At 36.2% G+C, this 19029-nt stretch overlaps 1 protein-coding gene across 1 annotated transcript in view; it reads left to right on the top strand.

Annotated features, from left to right (window-relative positions):
• SNTG2 (syntrophin gamma 2) overlaps window positions 1-15112 on the top strand; it is a 285318-nt gene extending 270206 nt beyond the window's left edge. Inside the window, exons 15-17 of the mRNA XM_054822756.1 lie at window positions 657-749; window positions 3920-4030; window positions 14981-15112. Of these exons, the coding sequence (XP_054678731.1) occupies window positions 657-749; window positions 3920-4030; window positions 14981-15112 (336 nt within the window). The remainder of the gene's footprint in view (window positions 1-656; window positions 750-3919; window positions 4031-14980) is intronic.
• Window positions 15113-19029: the final 3917 nt, after the last annotated feature.

The following is a 19029-nucleotide window of genomic DNA, read 5'->3' as shown; positions in this document are numbered from 1 at the left end:
AACCTGCAATGTGATTAAAGAATTGGTTTATATATAGCACTGCCTAGCAAGTAGCAGTGCTAACTAATGAGTGATAGTTATTAGTTCTTCTTATTAAATTATATTAACTATTATTAAGTAACATGGTGCTGCACTGGCATGTCAGCCAAGTTTACAAAATAAAAAATGTTGCAAAATAAAAAAAGACTGTCTACAAAATTTAAATCAGACAGAGAGGTCAAGTAGACAGATAGCTTTTTTAATAATTAGATTGCAATCACTAAACATTTAGGCACTGTTACCTGCACATTTGCTGGAAATTATGTCAGAAGGCATTAATAGGTCAGGTCTAAGCGGTTTTCCAAAAGCTCTGAAATAGCCAGATTTGGCTTTGTTTATTCTGTAGTGCATGTTGTAAGGGACGGTGTCCAGGAGTATGGTATTTATTTTTTGGAAGAGTGACTTGTAATATAGAACTCCAGTTACTATCTAGGTGACAGATCTGATACTGATCTACATTCAGAAGTTTTTGACAATTTTAAAATGTAATAATATAAAGCAGTACCAGTGTTTCTAGCTGAGTGTCTTCGCACACAAAAAATGCATAAAATATTATTTTTGTGATAAATTATGATGATGGTTGTTCTCTAAAAAATCATGTTGGTTTTTTTTCCCAGTCTAAAACATATATGTGCAGTTGGCAAGGGGATACCCTGTGTTTCACAGTCGACTTTGCTCTGGGATTTACCTGTTTTGACAGTAAAACAAAGGTAAGAGGAAAAAGAAAAGAAAACATAACTCTGTTTTATTTTACTGTTATTGATGTTATCATTAACTGTAATTTTTTATGTTGATCAGTAGCAGTAATTTTTTATGTTGATGTCAAGTATTTCTTCCTCAAATGTACTGTACTTTTTATTTATATTGCACTACTGAAATGTAGTCAGTTTGGGACTAGAAAGGGACAATTATACTTGTGCCTTAGCGTGTAAAGATATATTTTTGAGACAGATATAAAAAAAGTAATTTCTTTCTCAAGTAATAAAAGCATAGGAAGGTTATATTTAGCAGAGAACTTGGTTTCTTAGTAATGAAGAAACGTCAAGATTTTTAAAAGATTACCAGTCATGAAAAAAGTCAGTTGTGTCACCCGATTCTATTTGTTTTGAAGCTACAGATATAAAATAGGATTAATTATTCTTCCATAGTAAGAAATTTAAGCCATGTCTAAAATAAACAGAACAAGGGCAAATGCATTTCAAAATCATAATCTATAAGATTAAATTCACTTATCTTGTGAAACAGAGTGGCTATATAGAGAGAGCCTACAGGGGATGGTTTATGATACATGCCAACTTCCAAGTCCTGTCTATAATTCTACTATTTTATATATAATTTAAAGTGCTACTTTAAATTATTCTAAATGGATTTTTACATTTGTTTGCCAGTAGAAGTAAACATACATATAAAAATATTTCTGCCTTAATAGAGCTGTACAGTAGGTCTGTCCTCTGAAATACAGTCTTCAACTCCAAACTGAAAGGATTTTTTTAATATATATTAAATAAATTCAGTCAGTCATTCCACATTAAGGGGAAACATACAGCATTTTGAAATATTGACACAGGATCTAGTTTTTGTATGTCGGTATTTTGGGGGGTTTGGGGCCAAAATGCACAAGTTTATTGCAATTTCGTGCAGAGAAATAATGACCAAGATCATTGTTACTTGAAAGTCTAGACTAATTGCATTAAGAGTGCTGTCCTATGAGGCAGTATACAAGGTTTGCATACCTTTCTCTGCCTCAGGTGATACTGCATGCTGAAATTGTGCTTTTTGCATAATTGTACACATTTGGCCTGCAGCCACAAATTAACTGTAGAACTTAATCTCATTAGTTTAGACTATATAAAATGTTCCTTTTAAATGTGAAGATTGATTTGGTGTACTCCCACCTTTAAAATTATAAACTTCTCTATTGATATTGCTTTATACAAAATCAGAAAATGAGCCATAGTTAAAATCCTGTTCCTATTGCATTCAGTAGAATATACTACCTATAGAAAGGATAAGACTTTGAGCCACAGTGCCTGCCTTCAGTATTGATGATGATAAGGCTTTAGACCAACCTTTGTTGCTTACCTAAGGAGAAATACAGAATAACATCAGATAGATTGATTCTGTTGTTAAACTGTAAAAATTCTGGAGTGCTCAAGACATTTATTGTTCATCTGTGTGAGAGATGGAGACATCCCCTGCATCCTCAAGCTTCAGTGAGGCAATAATGGGCAGGTTCCGCAGTTCATCTTACTTCCCGTAATTGTCAGCTGGAGTTGACTGTGTTACCCCACACTCATAGCTTTTTCAGAGTATTTCCTACCAACACGGAATGGATTATTGAAGTGGTCAAGCAATTAACAGTTCATTAGGAACACAGCAATTTTGCTGAAAAATTTATTTTCTCTTCCAGACAATGAATTTCAAATTAAAGTCACCTGTTGATGCAAAGAATGCTCTTACACCGCAGCAGGTGTTCAGATGGGCTTATTAAAATGAAGGCCAGTCCCCCAGCCTGCCCTATGACTCTAAGCCTGTATCTCAAATTTTGGGCAACCAGCTTATGTACTTATTAAAAACTGTAAAAAATGTCCTTTATTACAGTCTGTAAAATAGTATTAAAAGGGTGTTCTTATTACAAATGACAAAATAAAAAGGGCAAGAACTGTTGTTTAGGATTTTAAATGTCTTTTAGAAAACTCTTCTCTAGAACAGTTTTGGGGGATTCTTAAAGTTATTTGAAAGAATTACTTAATTTCATACGTGTTCTGTTCCAGGGTTGTCATGAGCTTAACTCATTTAGCTTTTACCCTTTGGGCCGCATCACAGAAACACTCTTGTGACCTGCAGCTGCTTTGTATCTGATAATAGAGTATTTTTTAATCTAGTTGGCTTGGTTGGTTGATCTTTCCTATCATTTGCCTCTAGCTGCTCATCTAAGATAAAATGATCCAAAGTGTGCATTTTCTTCCACATTCCAGACCCATCTACTTCTTTTCCATTCAGCGTCAACTGTTGAGAGAGATGACTGTAGCAATGCCTATTATTGCTAAATTGTTCCTAAGTTCTTGTTTCATCTCCACACTAGCAGTTATATTACATAGCGAACATTCATCTATCCTATTTAGATCCAAACTCATTTAAGCTTTGAATAGTTTTCAGGTGGTCTAATTAGGCCCTCTAGACCCAGTTATAATCAGTTCATGAATGTAAAGTCTAAGCACCATCACAATGCTGTAGCATAGTTGGGTTTTTCTTCATCTATTTGTCTAAGAAGTCAATGTCAATCTAGGATTCGCCAACAGTAGTAAGATGCCATTGCGGAAACCTGTAGGAGACCAAGAAGCCTAGAATTCTTATATATTTCACACACAACTGTGTAATGTAGAATGTATTTTTTGTGTTTTGCAAGACTACATTCAATAATTCATTTATGCATTTCTATAGCATATTTTTATCTGAGGATTTCAACTTTGCAACATCTGTGTAAGACAGTATTATTTGCGTTGTGCAGATGACCCAGCTGAAACATGAAAGATTGAGATATGGTATGGAATTGTGTTCAGGTGAAACTGATACAAATATACTCATAGATCGTTCTAGAATTAAGCTTTTGCCATGGTTCTTGATATTATATAGGCAACTGAAACATTTACATTTCAGAGAATTTCTAAATAATTGTTTAATTAGTGAATATTAGTATTGCATCTTTTGCTCTCACATATGGTACAGAGCTGTTAAGTTTACTTGCTTAGCAACCAGCCTGTTGACATGTGTTGTGTTTACTGCCCCAGTGCTTTATCTTATTCCATAAACATTGATCATCAATTTTTAGTTCTAGGTAAGAGTGTGTAACAGAGTCCTTAAATTTCTCTCTCTTTAGAATGTGCTGTGGAGGTTTAAATTCTCTCAGCTCAAAGGCTCTTCAGATGATGGGAAAACAAGAGTAAAGCTCCTTTTTCAGAATCTAGACACCAAACAAATTGAGACAAAGGTAAGCAACATCCTCTTTCTCAGTTTAGTTAAAAAATGAAATGGCAATTACTATCAAGGCATCAAAAATTCAATTTACTACTGCACATGCATATGGTGAACTCCAGATCACAGTTTACCTTTTTTTTTCCTATTCTCTGGAAACTCCACAATAAATGGAAGTAATGTAGTATCTATAGATTTATTACACTATTTGTACCAGCCTGTTTCTGAGTTCTGTTATGATGGTGTTTCACTGTTTCAGAAAGATGACTTCTTTGAAGTTCTTTAGTCAATATAACAGATATATCTAAAATCTGCTTTTATATAGGATAAAGGAAAAATAAAACTATTTAAATGGTAAATACATTTTTAAGCTGCTATATAGTAGACTTAAAATTTTAAGTAAATATGTGCTTAAGGTTTACCAGTAAAATAAAAGATTGTGTAACATTTTTTATCTTAAAAAAGGGAATATTCTTGCAAGAGCCCAAGCAATTCTTGAAACCTGTCAGTCCTACCATGAATTAAGACCACTCAGTGCTTTGCAGGATCTGGAATTAAGCTGGAGAGACATCCATAGATGAGATATTACTGGTGTCTCTTTTTTTTCCTCTGGAGAACATCAAATAAAATTGTGAAACTTAGAATTCAGATTCCCAACAGAACTTCAGGAGTTTCTCATTCAGGATTGTAGTTTGAATCATCATCTGGAGGTTTAGCTGTAATGTCTTAATCTGGGCTCAGATTCTGCCCTGTGATCCCAAGTTTGATGCTGAATAAATAAATGAAAAGATAATTTTTCAATCATGCAGTTTTAAAAAGAACAAGAACTTTGATGTGATATGACAGAGAAAAGGAAAGTAAGAGTGAGGTTCATCTGGGATTTGGTGGACAAAAGCCAATGAAAAAACCAGAAAAATATCTGAAGATCTATGAAAATTCTCAAATACTATTACCTGGGGTTGTACAGGTTAAAGTCACTTATAAAGTGATACTTTTCTATAGTGACCATACACAAATGCTATATATTACCTATCCTTTCTAATGTTTAAAAAATGTTGTTAGAAGAAAATCTCTAACCTTCCTTGCTTATCATAAAGTTACAACAAATGCAATATGCCTTATTTTGTACATCTGTATTAGTAAATTATTCAGTATTTCATCAGCAAACTTAACCTGAGTTATCTGTTGGCTGTACTGCAAAAGATATTGTAACATCTATTACAAAAGGTACAATACTATAACTTGGTTGTAGTGGCAGGTCATTTCCACTTCATTTCTCACACTACTCCTTGGAGACAGATAAGGACTACTATCATCAGTTTATATGTGATCATCTGTTGCAGAGAGCTCACATAACTTGTTCCAGGTCAGACAGGAAGATTTGTACTGGTGTAAAAACCATAATTTGAATCTTTGAATCTGTGTATTAAATCATTAGATAATCCATGTGTGTGATTGGCCAAGGGCCTCCATTCCATTGCTTTAATACTGGATCATTCCTCTGTCTGTCATTGCAAACAATCTGATTTTTTAAAAATTTTATTTTCTTTTTATGTCTGTGCTTTTCACTTCAATTGTTTTTAATTGGGTTTACCTGTATTTTATTCTGTAGATAGAAAAATTGTAAATTTTAGCATTTTTATGAAAATTTGATTAGCTGTAAAATAATGATAAAAGTGAATCCTAATGATAATTAGGATAATTACAGAAAATTTTGTCCAGGAGACAGATTTGTTAAAACATTAAAAATTATTCTTTTGCATAGCTCTAAAGAAAACACCTTATAATTGGCAAAATTTTCATGAATAATTGTGAGGTACCTTGAAATTATCAGATGGAAGATGATACATGATCAGTTCATACAGAATTATATGTATGTACCTAAATGTATTTATGCATTGTAAACATTGGAAGAGCCCAGGAAAAGCTTGGTAAAGGCCAGAGGAAAGGCTGACACTAAGTAAGTGAGGATTTATCAGGATTTCAGTGACTATACCTTTTACCACTGCTTCTGCACAGTGCAATGTACCCACTAGGATTTCACATTAAATAGAACTGGGATACAGCTGTGCAGCCTCTGCACTTCAGATAAGTGCTATATATATGCAGGTATATGCTCACCACCTAAATGGTATTATTTCTTAGACTTCAAAATTACAGACTAGTCGGGAAATAACAGACACTAATACCTATAGTGTAGTACAGTATCTGCCTCAGCTTGTTGCACTGAAAGAGATTTCATTGAGCTGGATGGTACTGTATGGTGAAATGCAGCCAATAATGAGAAACAGAAAATGTCATCGAATAATAGAAGTTTCATTTTTCCCGAGTAAATGAACCACTACACATGAAATAAAGCCTGATACAGATGACACATGTTCACTTGGCAGCAAACAGTAGAGTTAAGGTTGCAGAAGAATTTTACGGATTATGTCTAATTTTATATGCTCTATAAATTCTTGGGCAAAAAAAAATCATATTTGGGAATTCTATTTTTGCATCTTGGTTACTAGCTAGAGATGATGTTTTTTCTCCTCCTATAAATTTTAAGCCAAGTGCTTCTTCCTGTGCACTTCAGTTTTAGGTGAAGAACAATACATTTTTCCATTTGAAAAATTTTCCATTCAAAAGATTTAATATGGCCTAGGTTCTTGTCAGTTGTTTCTCCTTCATATTGCCTACAACTTTCCCTCATAGTTTCCCACTTCAGTACTTCCCTGAACTTACCCTGCCTTTAATACTTCCAGTAATAACTCCCCTTCGACCCCTTGAAATCCCCCAAAAGTCGTTGCAATAGATTCGTATTACTGCCAAGTCTCAGCGTGTTTTTATCCAGCCTGACAATGGGAAAAAGTTGTTGCAGCTGGTTTGTAGGAGTCTGTGTATTACCTAGTTAGATAACCCATGTGTAATGGGTGGCCAAGGGACCCCTGCCCCCGCTGCTGGTCAAGGCAGGAAAGGACACTGCTTTCCCTGCCTTCAATTCCCTGTAGGGTGGTAGTGGACCTCCCAATCCCTGCCAGCAACTTGTGCCACACTTCTAGAAATTCAGCTCCTTTGAGGTGTCCACTTCAACAAATGAGGCAAAAATTGCACACGTGCACACATATGTGAATTCATCACTTCGTTTCTGTGGGAAATCAGCCTTATTTTTTTAGAAGAGCGACTTAAAAATTCTGAAATTGTAACATAGCATGTAAATGGATCTGTATGAAGGAGTAGCTCTGCAGCTATTTCAAAAGGGGGAGGAGAGTGGTTGATTACAAAGTATTCCTGGATTGTGGCATTTACGTGGAGTTTGTATGGACTGTGGTCAACTCTTCCTTGGATCTGCAGTTTGGAATTCTTTGAGCTGGAAATGCTTTTTCATGCCCCTTTGGTGAGGGACTCTTAAACCTCTGTGCTCTTCAGCCATGATTCTATGATTCAGATTGCTGATGTTGACTACATATGCACCTCTTACACATACAGAGTTCATATACAAAAAGATACTTGCTTTTACACTTTCTTAACCATTACAACTAAAAAAAAGACATGAAAACAAGAACAAAAAATCTCTGAATACTTTAGTAGTAGGAGAGAGCTGAAGCCATGAAGGCAAGTAATAATTCATAGTTTACTGTGGAAACTGAGCAAACAGTGAATGAGAAGGGTAGGTTACATGCTTTTTGTTTGCTCCAGTTATCAAAAAAATGAAAATACACCCCACATTACAGGTAAGATCAAGGGGTTATAAACACAAACCAGAATATGGAAGGAAGGTGGTTGAAATATTTCTAAACGTTAGTTTTTGCAGTATTTAGGAGCTAGTGGAAGTTATGTTTGAGAAGTCCAGGTGGATGGGCAAGATTACAGAGAGAAAACATAGCAGCTTTTTTTTTTTTTAAAAAAGGGGGATTAAGGCGGGGCAGAGAGACTTACAGACCAGTTGGCCTAACTTTGATAGTTTGATAGTAGAAAAGTAACAAGATTATTTAATAAACACCAAGATTATTAAATAAATAATTTGTAATTATGGAGAGAACAATAAAGTGATAGGAAACTATCAATGTGGATTTTTGAGAAGGCACTATAGCAAAATTGCCTCATTTCCATTTCATGACAGGCTAACTAATCTGGATGGAAACTGCATGTGATTTGTCTTGATTTTATTAAGGTTTAAGCATAGTCCCACACGATGTTCTCATAATTTTGGTAAATAGAACCTAAGCTAAGTTACCATTAAAAAAGAGTGATTGAAAAACAAATTCTAAAAGTAGATTCCATCATTTGCTTGCAAAATGGAAGAATATACCCAAATTTGCCTGATCCAGATTCACACCTCTTTAATTTCCTACCTGGTGGAAGCCTGAAGCTAGAGCACGCTCAATGAAAATTATCTCTTTATAAAATACAAATTTTCCAAGTAAATTTTCCAGTGAATCTGTAAGCATAGTAAAAACCAGGACCCCGATGCAAAAGTCATCTTCCTGCCAAATTTCAGAGTCTCAGGAATGAGTAAACCATTTTGGCTAAAATTTTCTTTCAAAAAGTAATCTGTTGCAGAAAATTGGTATGGTAAATATCAGCCAAAACATTTCATATTTGGGAAAGTTTATATAGTTTATGTACCTGAACACAAGATCCAGTACTGAGAAATTACAAGTAATCTTAATAATAGTTGATATCTTAGCATACATGACGTACACTGAATGTTCAAGGTTGCTTTAAAAAACAAAATAAAAATTGAGAGTAGTACTTCCATCTTTTTATTGTTGATTTATCTCCCTTAGCTAAACTGTAGCTACCTGGAAGATAAGACTTTTTTTTTTTTTCCCCCAAACATATTTTAGTTCAGCATTTCCTTTTTCTTCTCATCTTACTTTTTTGTTCCTTTTATGCACTGTGGAAAAGAAAAGATGGTATTATATTTTAACCGTTCATTCACCCTAGAAACAGAAAGAGAGTTTATTTATCTTTCTTCACTACATTTGCTCTTTTACTAACTTGGTCTCAAATATTTCATTGAAGAAAGAAAGAAAGAAAAGAAATCATACTGTCGCTAGACTATTGTGAGCCATATTGAAGCTTCAACTAAATGTTGCAGGTCTCATACACTGCTTGTCTGTTACACGTACAACTTAAGAGCCCTGCATATTTATCTGAGTGCACTCAGTATCCTTTCTTCACTGACTTCAAGCCTCAACTCTTCTGTAATTTCAGAGTGGTACAGTGGTACAATGTGATCTGATTTTGCAATTAGACTCTCCAACTCTGCAGTAAATCGTATTCTCTTTAAAACAGGAGAACTTCAGGAGAGTGACCAAGGACAGGTCAGCAACTGTATTTCTTTCTTTAGATTTACTCTATTCATCTGAGAGGATATTTCATATTAGTACTGATGAGAGATATGGCAAATTAAGGAGAGTGCAAGCAAAGCTCTCTTTACAGCAGCATTAATCTCTAGCATCAATAAAACATAATCTAGCACTCAAGCATTTCTGTATTTTTATTAACATGGATCTTTTGTTGCTGAAGTCTGGCAGTTTGCTACCAAGCATCTTGAGAGCTTGAAAAACATTTGCAAGATGATGGTAGATAAGAGTTAAGATTTTTCCTGTGTGACAGTATCGGACAGTCTGATTGCTGTCGGAAATTTATTTTAATATTTGCTGGAATAGGTGAATTTAGTTGGCTGCTCTTAGACAAGCATCTCCAGAATAACTTTTCAGATGAGTTTCCTGTGCATTAGCAAAGTTTGCATCTGCCAATGCAACAATTAAGTGTTTCAGATTTAGCAGTAGACAGTGGCATTTGGAATCACTCAAGCTGAAAGTGAAAAGCCAGATCCCTGTACAAGACTGTAAAAAGACTTAAGTACAATTGACAGACAGACTTGCAATTCATCTGGCACTGGACGTTGGCATCATAGATCTGGTTCTTACGCTTGCAGGGTTAGAGCACCATTTTAGCTTATCCTTCTGCTCTTTGTGCAAATGACAGTCACAAAGAGGAGGCCAAATAAAAGTTCATAGCTGAAGAAGCTTTCATACCATAACTGATAATTTATCTTTGTGTCTTTATAACAGTCTTAACAAGCTGTGCAATACTAATACATATGTTCTTCTCAACCATGATAGGGCAACCAAGCCCTGGTATACTTGCTGACATATAGAACTGAATTTAGAATTTCCTCTCTCATTTTGACTTCTGTGTGGACTGGAGCCAAAACCTGGATATCTTTATCTGTTCTTTTTTTTTACAAAAGATATGGTTATCATTTCAATCTGATTGAAAAAATGTGCTGAAGAATACAGTAGTAATAGTTGCGCTCTTGTCAACAACTAATAAACACTGAGGCTCACCAATGTCCTTAAAGAAGTCATGAAATGCACAGGGCACAATAACACTGGCAGTGTCTCCATTATCTGCCTTTTCTGTGATAGAGGCTCATGTCTTGTTCAAATAGTGATTCAAAAGCTCTCGGAAGTAATCAATAAAATTAAGTGTGTGTGTGGTAATGATGCAACAGGTCTGTCAAGCTCTTTATGATATGTAATAAATCCAACTCTCATAGGTGGGCAGATGAAACAAGAACATATATTTTTCTTACTTGGCTGTGCACATATAGCGATCGAGGTCAGTGTAGTGTGCACATTTTTTATATTCTCAGTACCAGCAGGCAGTTTTGCAGTCTTGTCCTCCCACTGCTTTAATCCAATCTTTTATGCTCCTCTCTTGCTGTCTTCCTTCTAGTGCCTTTGTTGTACTTAATCCACTTATTAGGATACATATAGTAAACTGAAATAGCTTCAGTTATTGAAATATTAGACATGCATAGATTCTTCTAAATACACTAAAAATAAACTGGCAATCTTAATTAAAGAAAAAAGCAGCAGAGATAAGGCAAGCAAGCATGAGCATAAGGGTGGTGTTAGATGATAAAGTATAGAGCAAATAAAATTGTCAGTTACTCAGTCATCTGCCTGGCTGGGTATGGAGAGAAATGTTGCCAAAAAAAAAAAAAAAAAAGAAGAAAAATTAATTATCAGAGCAACACATTTGTTTGAACAAAGTGTCATCGGTGTTATTTTCTAGGAAAAATTCACATTACGTTCTAAACCCAAAGAGGCTAAATTTCCACCCTTAAAACCATATTCAAGACAGTCTCTTGCTAAGAGACATACTGTGTCCAGGTCCTCTGACTATGCACCATCTACATTTCCCCAAGCTCGAAGGCCATCCCTATCTTTTACCAAATCCATATTTCCACATTAACGCCCAGTCCTCTTCCCCTTTCCTTGTTGTAATCTGCATGCAAGCTCTATCTACCACCAGAACACCAGTTCTCTGAGCAACCTCTGTCTTGAGCCTGCACAAATCTGAACCCCAACTTCTGCTTTAGATACACGTGACTATCCCTCAGCATCTGCACCTGACTAGCCAGCTGCAGGATTGTGAAGGCAGCCAGTGCAGACATCAAACATCCTTCAAACACAAAGCACCACAGCTTTACCCCCATTTGTGGTCTCCTGGGTCAAATACTACTGTGATAAGCTGCATTTCTGGGAGCTTCTGGTGCACGAGGCCTCAGGTGAACCCAACTTCTCGGATACCACCATAGCTGACCACCTCTAACCGAGCCCTCCAGAGCTCTGCTCCTCTTTTATGATCCCAGATGATCGCTCACCCCCACAGATAACCTAACATAAAATAGGCATGAGAGAACACCAGACAAGTGAACCAGCTGGTAAACTGCATGAGGAGTGCTTACATGCACCTATGCCACTGAGCTCTATAACTACTTTTGAAACTAGCACCACTCTTGAAAATAATCCCCCTGAGGGACCTGCAATATTAACTGGAGAAAATACAGCATTGTCTTCACATAAAAGATAGGTTTAGCAATACTGCTCTTCTTTCAACTGTATGTAGATTATCTTTTACAGAAATAAGAATATATTGTTAGTATTCACAGGTTATTCACAACAGATTAGACAACTTCTCTCAGATATACAGGAAGGACTACTGCAGTTTGATCCATATTCTGAACTCTGATAGAAACAAAGAGGACTCTGCAGTAGGGGCATTGGGAAGGGCTGACTCCCAGTGATGAGCCATTCCTGTCTTTGCTCTTTTCTTATCCCAAATCTCTTCACATAACACTGTTAGAGCAGTCTGAAATCCTGCCTACAATCTATGTTAGGTTACCTCTGATGCTTATCCTGATAAACATGTATAGATTCGAAGTGCATAAAGCCATAGTAGCGAAATGGAAAGCTTTGTGAGGAGCGCTCTCAGTTTGTTCGGCCATGTTTGGTCAGTGTGTTGAATGTCAAAACCTGAGGTGAAATTGTTGGATGATTTCAGCTGATTTTGGAGCAAATATAAGATTAATGTGAGTGGGTTTATATTTTAGAATTTATTGGTTTTAAAGATGGTGATTCAGGAGATGTAAACCTTTTACTTGAGCTGAGGGCTGATATACTGAGGCCTGTATTATTTTATTCTGAGCTGTATTTCATTAATAATCATGAGTGTGTACTTCATTTTAGTTTTATAAAACTTAGATAATGAGAGTTAAATAATGGCACTATTTTTTCCTCAAAGTGTTTATAGTAATTTTATAGACATCTACTGTCAATAAAATATATTTTAAGAAACTTATTCCCATACTTGCTCTGTAATTATCAATCAAAATAGAAAAAGCAGGGGTTTTGTGCCCCAAAAAATCAGAATAAAGATTACATGGACTTAAATTCCTCAAAGGATCATAACCAACATTCATGCTTCATTTTTCTTTTACAACAAGATCTAATTTTGAGAACGAGGCCCAAATGATTACTTCAGCAACCAAATGCCAGTTATTAACACTTACCTAAGTGCTTAGTTTGATACAAGTTCTCAAGAGATTTTTCTTCTTTTCAGATAATTATTTCTTAATTTGTTGAATAGCAAGTATGCAAAAGCAGACATTTGAGAGAGTTTTGTCTCTTCTCTCAATGTGACCTTCTTTTCTCCTTATTTAACTAGGTATGAATGATAATAAATAGCACATTCTGCTTATCGGTTATATTGGTTTATGCCCCTATTGCATTGCTCTTTGAGGCTTCTTTGTGCACTGAGCAAGCACTATAATGAGGGCAGCTGGCCGCCAAAACTTTCTCTGTTCCAAGGCTACTGTGTCTGAGAAGGTCTTTCCCTGTAGTTTTTGTGGATGTTTCATAGAGGATAAAGGCATTTGTAAGGCCTGTTATACCACAGGAAGACCATATCTTGGGAGCTTGTTGAATATCATTCTATTACTCTTATTGTCCAGTAATATTGCTTATTGTCACCCTATGCTGGAGAGAGTAGATAGTAACAGAAAATTACATTTTTCTGGGAATAATGAATTTGCTCAGTGGGAAGTAAAATCCTTGAGATAATAAACTATTTGTGCCTGAGATTGTAAAGAAACTGTGCACAAGTTTTTTAAAAAAATCAGTAGAATCTCATCATCATGAAGTAGAGCCCTCAAATACTGTCAGGGTGTAGCGGTTTCTTTCTGCCATTCCTTGTTTCTCTTCTCCTTTGCTGCTCCTTGCTTCTTACTCGTTTCCTCTGCCCCAGCATGGCTCCTCCATTGGCTGTGGTCCCTTCAGGGGTGTTACCTGCTCTGCCATGGAGCACCTCCTACTGCACTGGCCTTGTTGCCTTTTTGGGGAATTTATTGCCCTTTCTTTAATGCGTTTCCCCCGAGACACCCCCACGTCGGCTGCGGGGCTTGGCTGTGCCCTGCGGTGGGTGGGTCGGAGCCGCCTGGAACCGGCTGTGTCCGGCACGGGGCAGCCCCGGCCTCTCCTCACAGCGGCCCCTGCAGCCCCCTCCATTACCAAAAATTCCCCAGCTATGCCCAATATAGGGTCACAAAATCATGCCTCACAAATACTAGCAAACAGTTTAAGACATTCATTAATAGTAAAACCACTCCTACCTAGCAAAGACACGGCCTTTGATAGCAAAATGGTGTGTGATGGTGACCTTTTCTGGAACAGGAGTCTTGAATTGCAGATACTCCATTTGAGGCAATTTTGTTGAGAAGATACCATAAAATACTGTGATAGGAAAAGCAGAAGTCCAGTGCTTTGCTTTTTGTTTAAAGGCAAGCTTAGGGAGTGTGCCCCAATAAACTGCTATGTAGCCAGCACATTGTTGAAAACAATGTCTTCTCCCCAAATCAAAAACTGTCCCAAGTGTCCCCGCAATGTATTTGCCAGCTGCAGACTTTACAAATAGTAATATCATGTAAATTGAACATGTTTTCTGTATTATATTTGTTGTCATTGTGTCAGAATATCACTTCATTTCTGTCTGGGGAGATTGTGGAAAAGAAATTTAGCTTGTGCATGGAAGATGAAATAAGTTATAAAAAGTCAAGGGAATCTGAGAACTGGACAGGAGTCACTCTGCCTTTCTTTGTGACTTGGGGCATATGAATTTCATACCCAGCCATATTTCTATATGCAGGCTGTGGCATGACGTTACCTTAGCTTCCACCCTGCCTCTGGCCTCCCAGCTTGCTTCTCTGGCCCCTTCGGAGGCTGCCGAAGGATGTGTCCTCCTCACCCTCCCCGGTCGCGACTCTACTCAGCGTCATCCCCAAACATCCTTAACTTATCAAATATTTTAAAATATATTGCGATATTTGAATGTTCTTGCAAGTGGAATGCTTTCATTGTCCAAGCTGAGTAAAATGTAAACAATAAAGTAGCACAGAGTGAAAACTAAATTGACATGTGGCACTGCCCATGAAGAAGGTACAGATACACATCTTTTATTCTTAACACTTTTAACTTTACAATTCCCTATAAAGATTCAAATTTTCTTTTAAAGTCCATTGTTGTTTGCTGACTAGTCTGTTCTGTATTTATGTAAAATGTTTATAAACCTGAATATGAATTCACATTTTCTCTTTTTTTTCTTTTTCTCTCACTTCCTCTTTCAGGAACTTGAATTTCAGGATCTGACGGCAGTTTTACACTGTATTCACTCCTTTATAGCAGCAAAAGTGGCATCTGTGGATCCAGTATTCATAGACAGTCAGAGTATTGCAAGAAAATACATGTACAGTAACTGATATCAGATTATATGTTGTGACTATGGAAAATAAATTATTTTCTTAAAGAAAGTAGTTATTTCATGCACAATATTGCAACTTTGTGGGTTTATAAGAAGTCTATAGTTGTGTTACCTATAACGTTAAGAGTTTTCACAATCCGTTAAACATTTTGAATCTATTAGTTAACAAATATTAAGTCAAACTGAATCACTTTGTCATCTTCAGCATTAATTTAAAATTCTAAGTGACCATTCAGTAATATTTGTGGTGTCATTTTGATCTCTGCTCTCGTGGTCATACATACTTCCCTTCATTAGATAGAAATGTGGAATAACATTTGAAAAGTGTGTGTCCAAAATTTGGCCTCTCAGTCTGTTCTGAAAAGTGCTGGGCACACAGACAATTTCTACAGCCTTCGCTGTAGAAAATAACTAATTATGAAGACATTTGCCATAGGAATTGAACTTTTATCTTGCTTCTTTATATTTGAAAAATTATAGTTCCACAGTCCAGTTCTTTTGATGCCTGAGAGTTTAGCTCTGGCAAAACACTAAGTACTCTATTTCAGACCAAGGAAAAGACATAAGCACACACTTGGCTCTAAGCATATTAAGTAGCCCCAGTGTATGCAGAAGGTAATGTTAAGTATGTATTTAAATGTCGTGGTAGACCAATTGAAGAGCTTTAGACTTTGCTAAGAAGCCTAACTATAGGCACTCAGTTTTAGAAAACTTGCCATAGGGTTTTCTTATCTGTTAATAAAGCTTCCATGAATCATTCATTTATTCATTCATAGATTGCCTTGACGGTATCCTTTGATGTGATGCTCTGTATGGTTGAGAACAGCTCTTTTAATAACTGTTTTGTTTGAAGGAGGATGCTCCCAGTACAGGGTGAACATAACAAAGCATAAAGATTTTTCCGGGCCATCTACCTTTTTTTTTCTACAGCTCTAACCCTGATTTATACACAAGCAAGGTCAGTTTTGTCCTTGCTAAGGAAATAATATTGTTCTACTTTTGATGTATTCCTAACCTTCCTTCTCAAATCATCTTCATATATGCACAGATAAGACTTCCTGCTATTGAAAACTTACATGAGAGGAAGACATTTTAACCTTAGGGCATATTCCTTGTAAGTAATACCAAACATTGCAGGTTTCTGTGAGAGAAGGCTCAGTTGTTCTCAAGTGCAGTTTTGAGGTAATTATTTTTCCCAAATAAAATAAAACAATCAAAAAATCAAGCAAGAAGAATATCCTAATAGATACAATGGCTATGGAGTGAATTCATCAAAGTCCTCCCTAAATTTTAGGAGTCTGATAAAGTGTCCTGCTAAAGTAAAAGCCTACAGTTACTGTATCCTAAGGAAAAGAGGTAGGTGACTTTAAAAGCTCTCAGGTGAGGAGTGTTTTTAAGGAACTTCAGTGCTTAAATTTAGTCAGAGAAGTTCCTGGTCTTAAGGTAGTCTTGGCAGGCTGCAAGGGGCCCTCAGGCACTTACTTTAAATGGATGTTTATCTGTCCACCTAAAGCTTAGGCACAGGTGAAGGGCCTGAAGTAGGTGATTTGATCCTGCCGTAAGGATTACCTGTTGCCAAGTGTTATCCATAAATTCATTTGAACAGTAAGGACTCCATTTGCAATTCCAGTGTTGTTTATGGTTCTAATGTTGTTTGCAAGGAGGCATAGTAGGAGTGCTAACTCCTGTTAATATTTAGCAAAGGTGAGAAATATTTTTATTAATTGTAAATAAATATTTATAGTTGTTATGATATTTTTTAACAAATATCATCTCAGTTTTATATTACATTTTTTCCAAAAATTCAATCCAAAAAAAGTCTTTCTCAAACATGCTTTTATTCAAAATGTTTCATTTAATTTTCAGCTTTCCATTTTATTTTCAGCTCTTTGTATTTCCTGAGATTTTAACACTCACAAATTATAGCATTAAAATTAGAACAGCTTTCTTACAATCAGTTCTCAGTCATTGGCATGAACAATTATAAATGACAGTGTCTGTAGGACGAACAGTGATGGAATTCCTTCGATTTTGTTTTTCTGCTATTTTCTCATATACGAAGTGCAACACTAACATGGAACAATAGAAAACTGTACCAGCTAATACTGAATTGATACTAGTCAGGCCTCTAGACTTAATGTTTTAAGTATCATGTGATTGAAAACACCACGTATCTCCCCAAATACTGTAAATGAAACTTACACCAAAGTAAGCTTAGTTTATTAAATAATCTTTCCTTTCTACCAAAAAATTCTGTAATTCAGAAGGAGCATTATTAAATTTTTTTGTTTTGCGAGAGCAGCTGGATGTTGCATGTTTACATTAGCCACCTTCACAATTTTTAAATGAAGTTGCCTATACTGATTTGAAGTAATTTTATTTTTTGTTTCATGGAATTTCTAAATTCTTCTAAACTTCTGGTGAGCTGTGTTCTCTACCATTTTTGCAAGACAGTAGTTTTCCTCTGATATGTCCAAATCAATCTCAAGGAATATTAGAAAAAAAATTCTTATAAATTCAACCTCTGGATTTTCGGGTTGGTTTTTAGAAATAATTCTCCAAACATATTTTTAATGAGGAACCTGCAGATCCTTTTTAGCTCACTTGCTTTTTCCTTCCTTTCACATTCAGCGAGAATCTCAAGGCAGGCACTAAAGGCCAGTCTTCTGAAGAAGTTGCCAGAGCCTGGGAAAAGCTAATGGACTACTAGTTACTCCACTGTTATATAGATTGTGTAGGACTTTCATAGCACCTTGCATTTCTTTGTAGTTCCCTTAGCAGGGTAATATATACCTCATGTATGAAAATGTTATGTTTCCAATTTATTTGGTTGCTTACATTCATTTGTTACATTTTTTTTATTGTCAGTAAAGCATATTATTTTATCATTGCCTTCAGAGTATGTGTCATATAACATGCATATATTTTTCTTGAGTATTTGCACCACTTTTCAGCTCACCAAAGACCACAAAATAGCAGGATTCACAACAGTAAATAGATCTGCTGGTAGGTAGGTACCTTCCACAGTCACCCCTCAGGAACTGCACACTGAGGCAGAGGACAGTGGCTTTATGGTGACCCGACAGTTGTAATGTCAAATATTTAATTTCTAATCAAAACAGAAAATTAATATGCTTTGTTACGTACTTGTGATATATCAAGCTTTAGTCTTAGTACCTCATTATTCATTTGTGTGTAGTTTTCCTTTATTTTTTTCTAGGGAGACAGAGTGGTACCAGAATTGAATAAGGGGTAGGAGGAGAGAGGTATTTCCTACAGCAGAGCTATACAACAGCAGGCTGGGGAAAGAAGCATACAAACTTATAACGTAGAAAATGGTGCACCATCACAAAAATCAAGATAGCCACTTATGACTAGAAACAGAGTAAAACCAGGATAATTTCTATATGTCCAGATTATCTTTGTGTCTTTAAATTAAACTCAAAACTTGGTTAAAAGGCTAAAAATAATCCCATTTACAAACATGATTTTGAGCAAATAGGTAGTACTATTGATTTAAATCAGAGCAAGGCTCATCAATGACATATGAATTAAGGAGTGGTACCGCATGGGCTTGGGCACTGGACTTGAATCATGCTGTTGATTTGTTAAAATATTTTCTGGCATTTTTTGCTCTATGGTGATTAAAATCTGCAGAAACAATCCTGTGCAAAGTGAAGCTGGAGTCAGCTCAGGTCGGTTCCCGGTCAGTGGCTTGGTTGTGCTGCCCTGTTCAAAACACCAGAGCTTTTAATAGAGGGGATCTGGCCAGACCCTGCCAGATGGCCTCGGGGATGGAAAACAGGCCCTGACAATTGTAGTTATGAATTGAGATGTTGCCAGAGAGTCTCACTGACTTCAGTGGGGGCAGGGCCTCACCAGCTGTACCTGACCTACATGATTTAATTTTATTTT

Source organism: Grus americana, chromosome 3 (assembly GCF_028858705.1).
Source record: "Grus americana isolate bGruAme1 chromosome 3, bGruAme1.mat, whole genome shotgun sequence".
NCBI classification, from domain to species: Eukaryota; Metazoa; Chordata; class Aves; order Gruiformes; family Gruidae; genus Grus; species Grus americana.
This window is presented reverse-complemented; position numbering and strand designations above follow the sequence as displayed.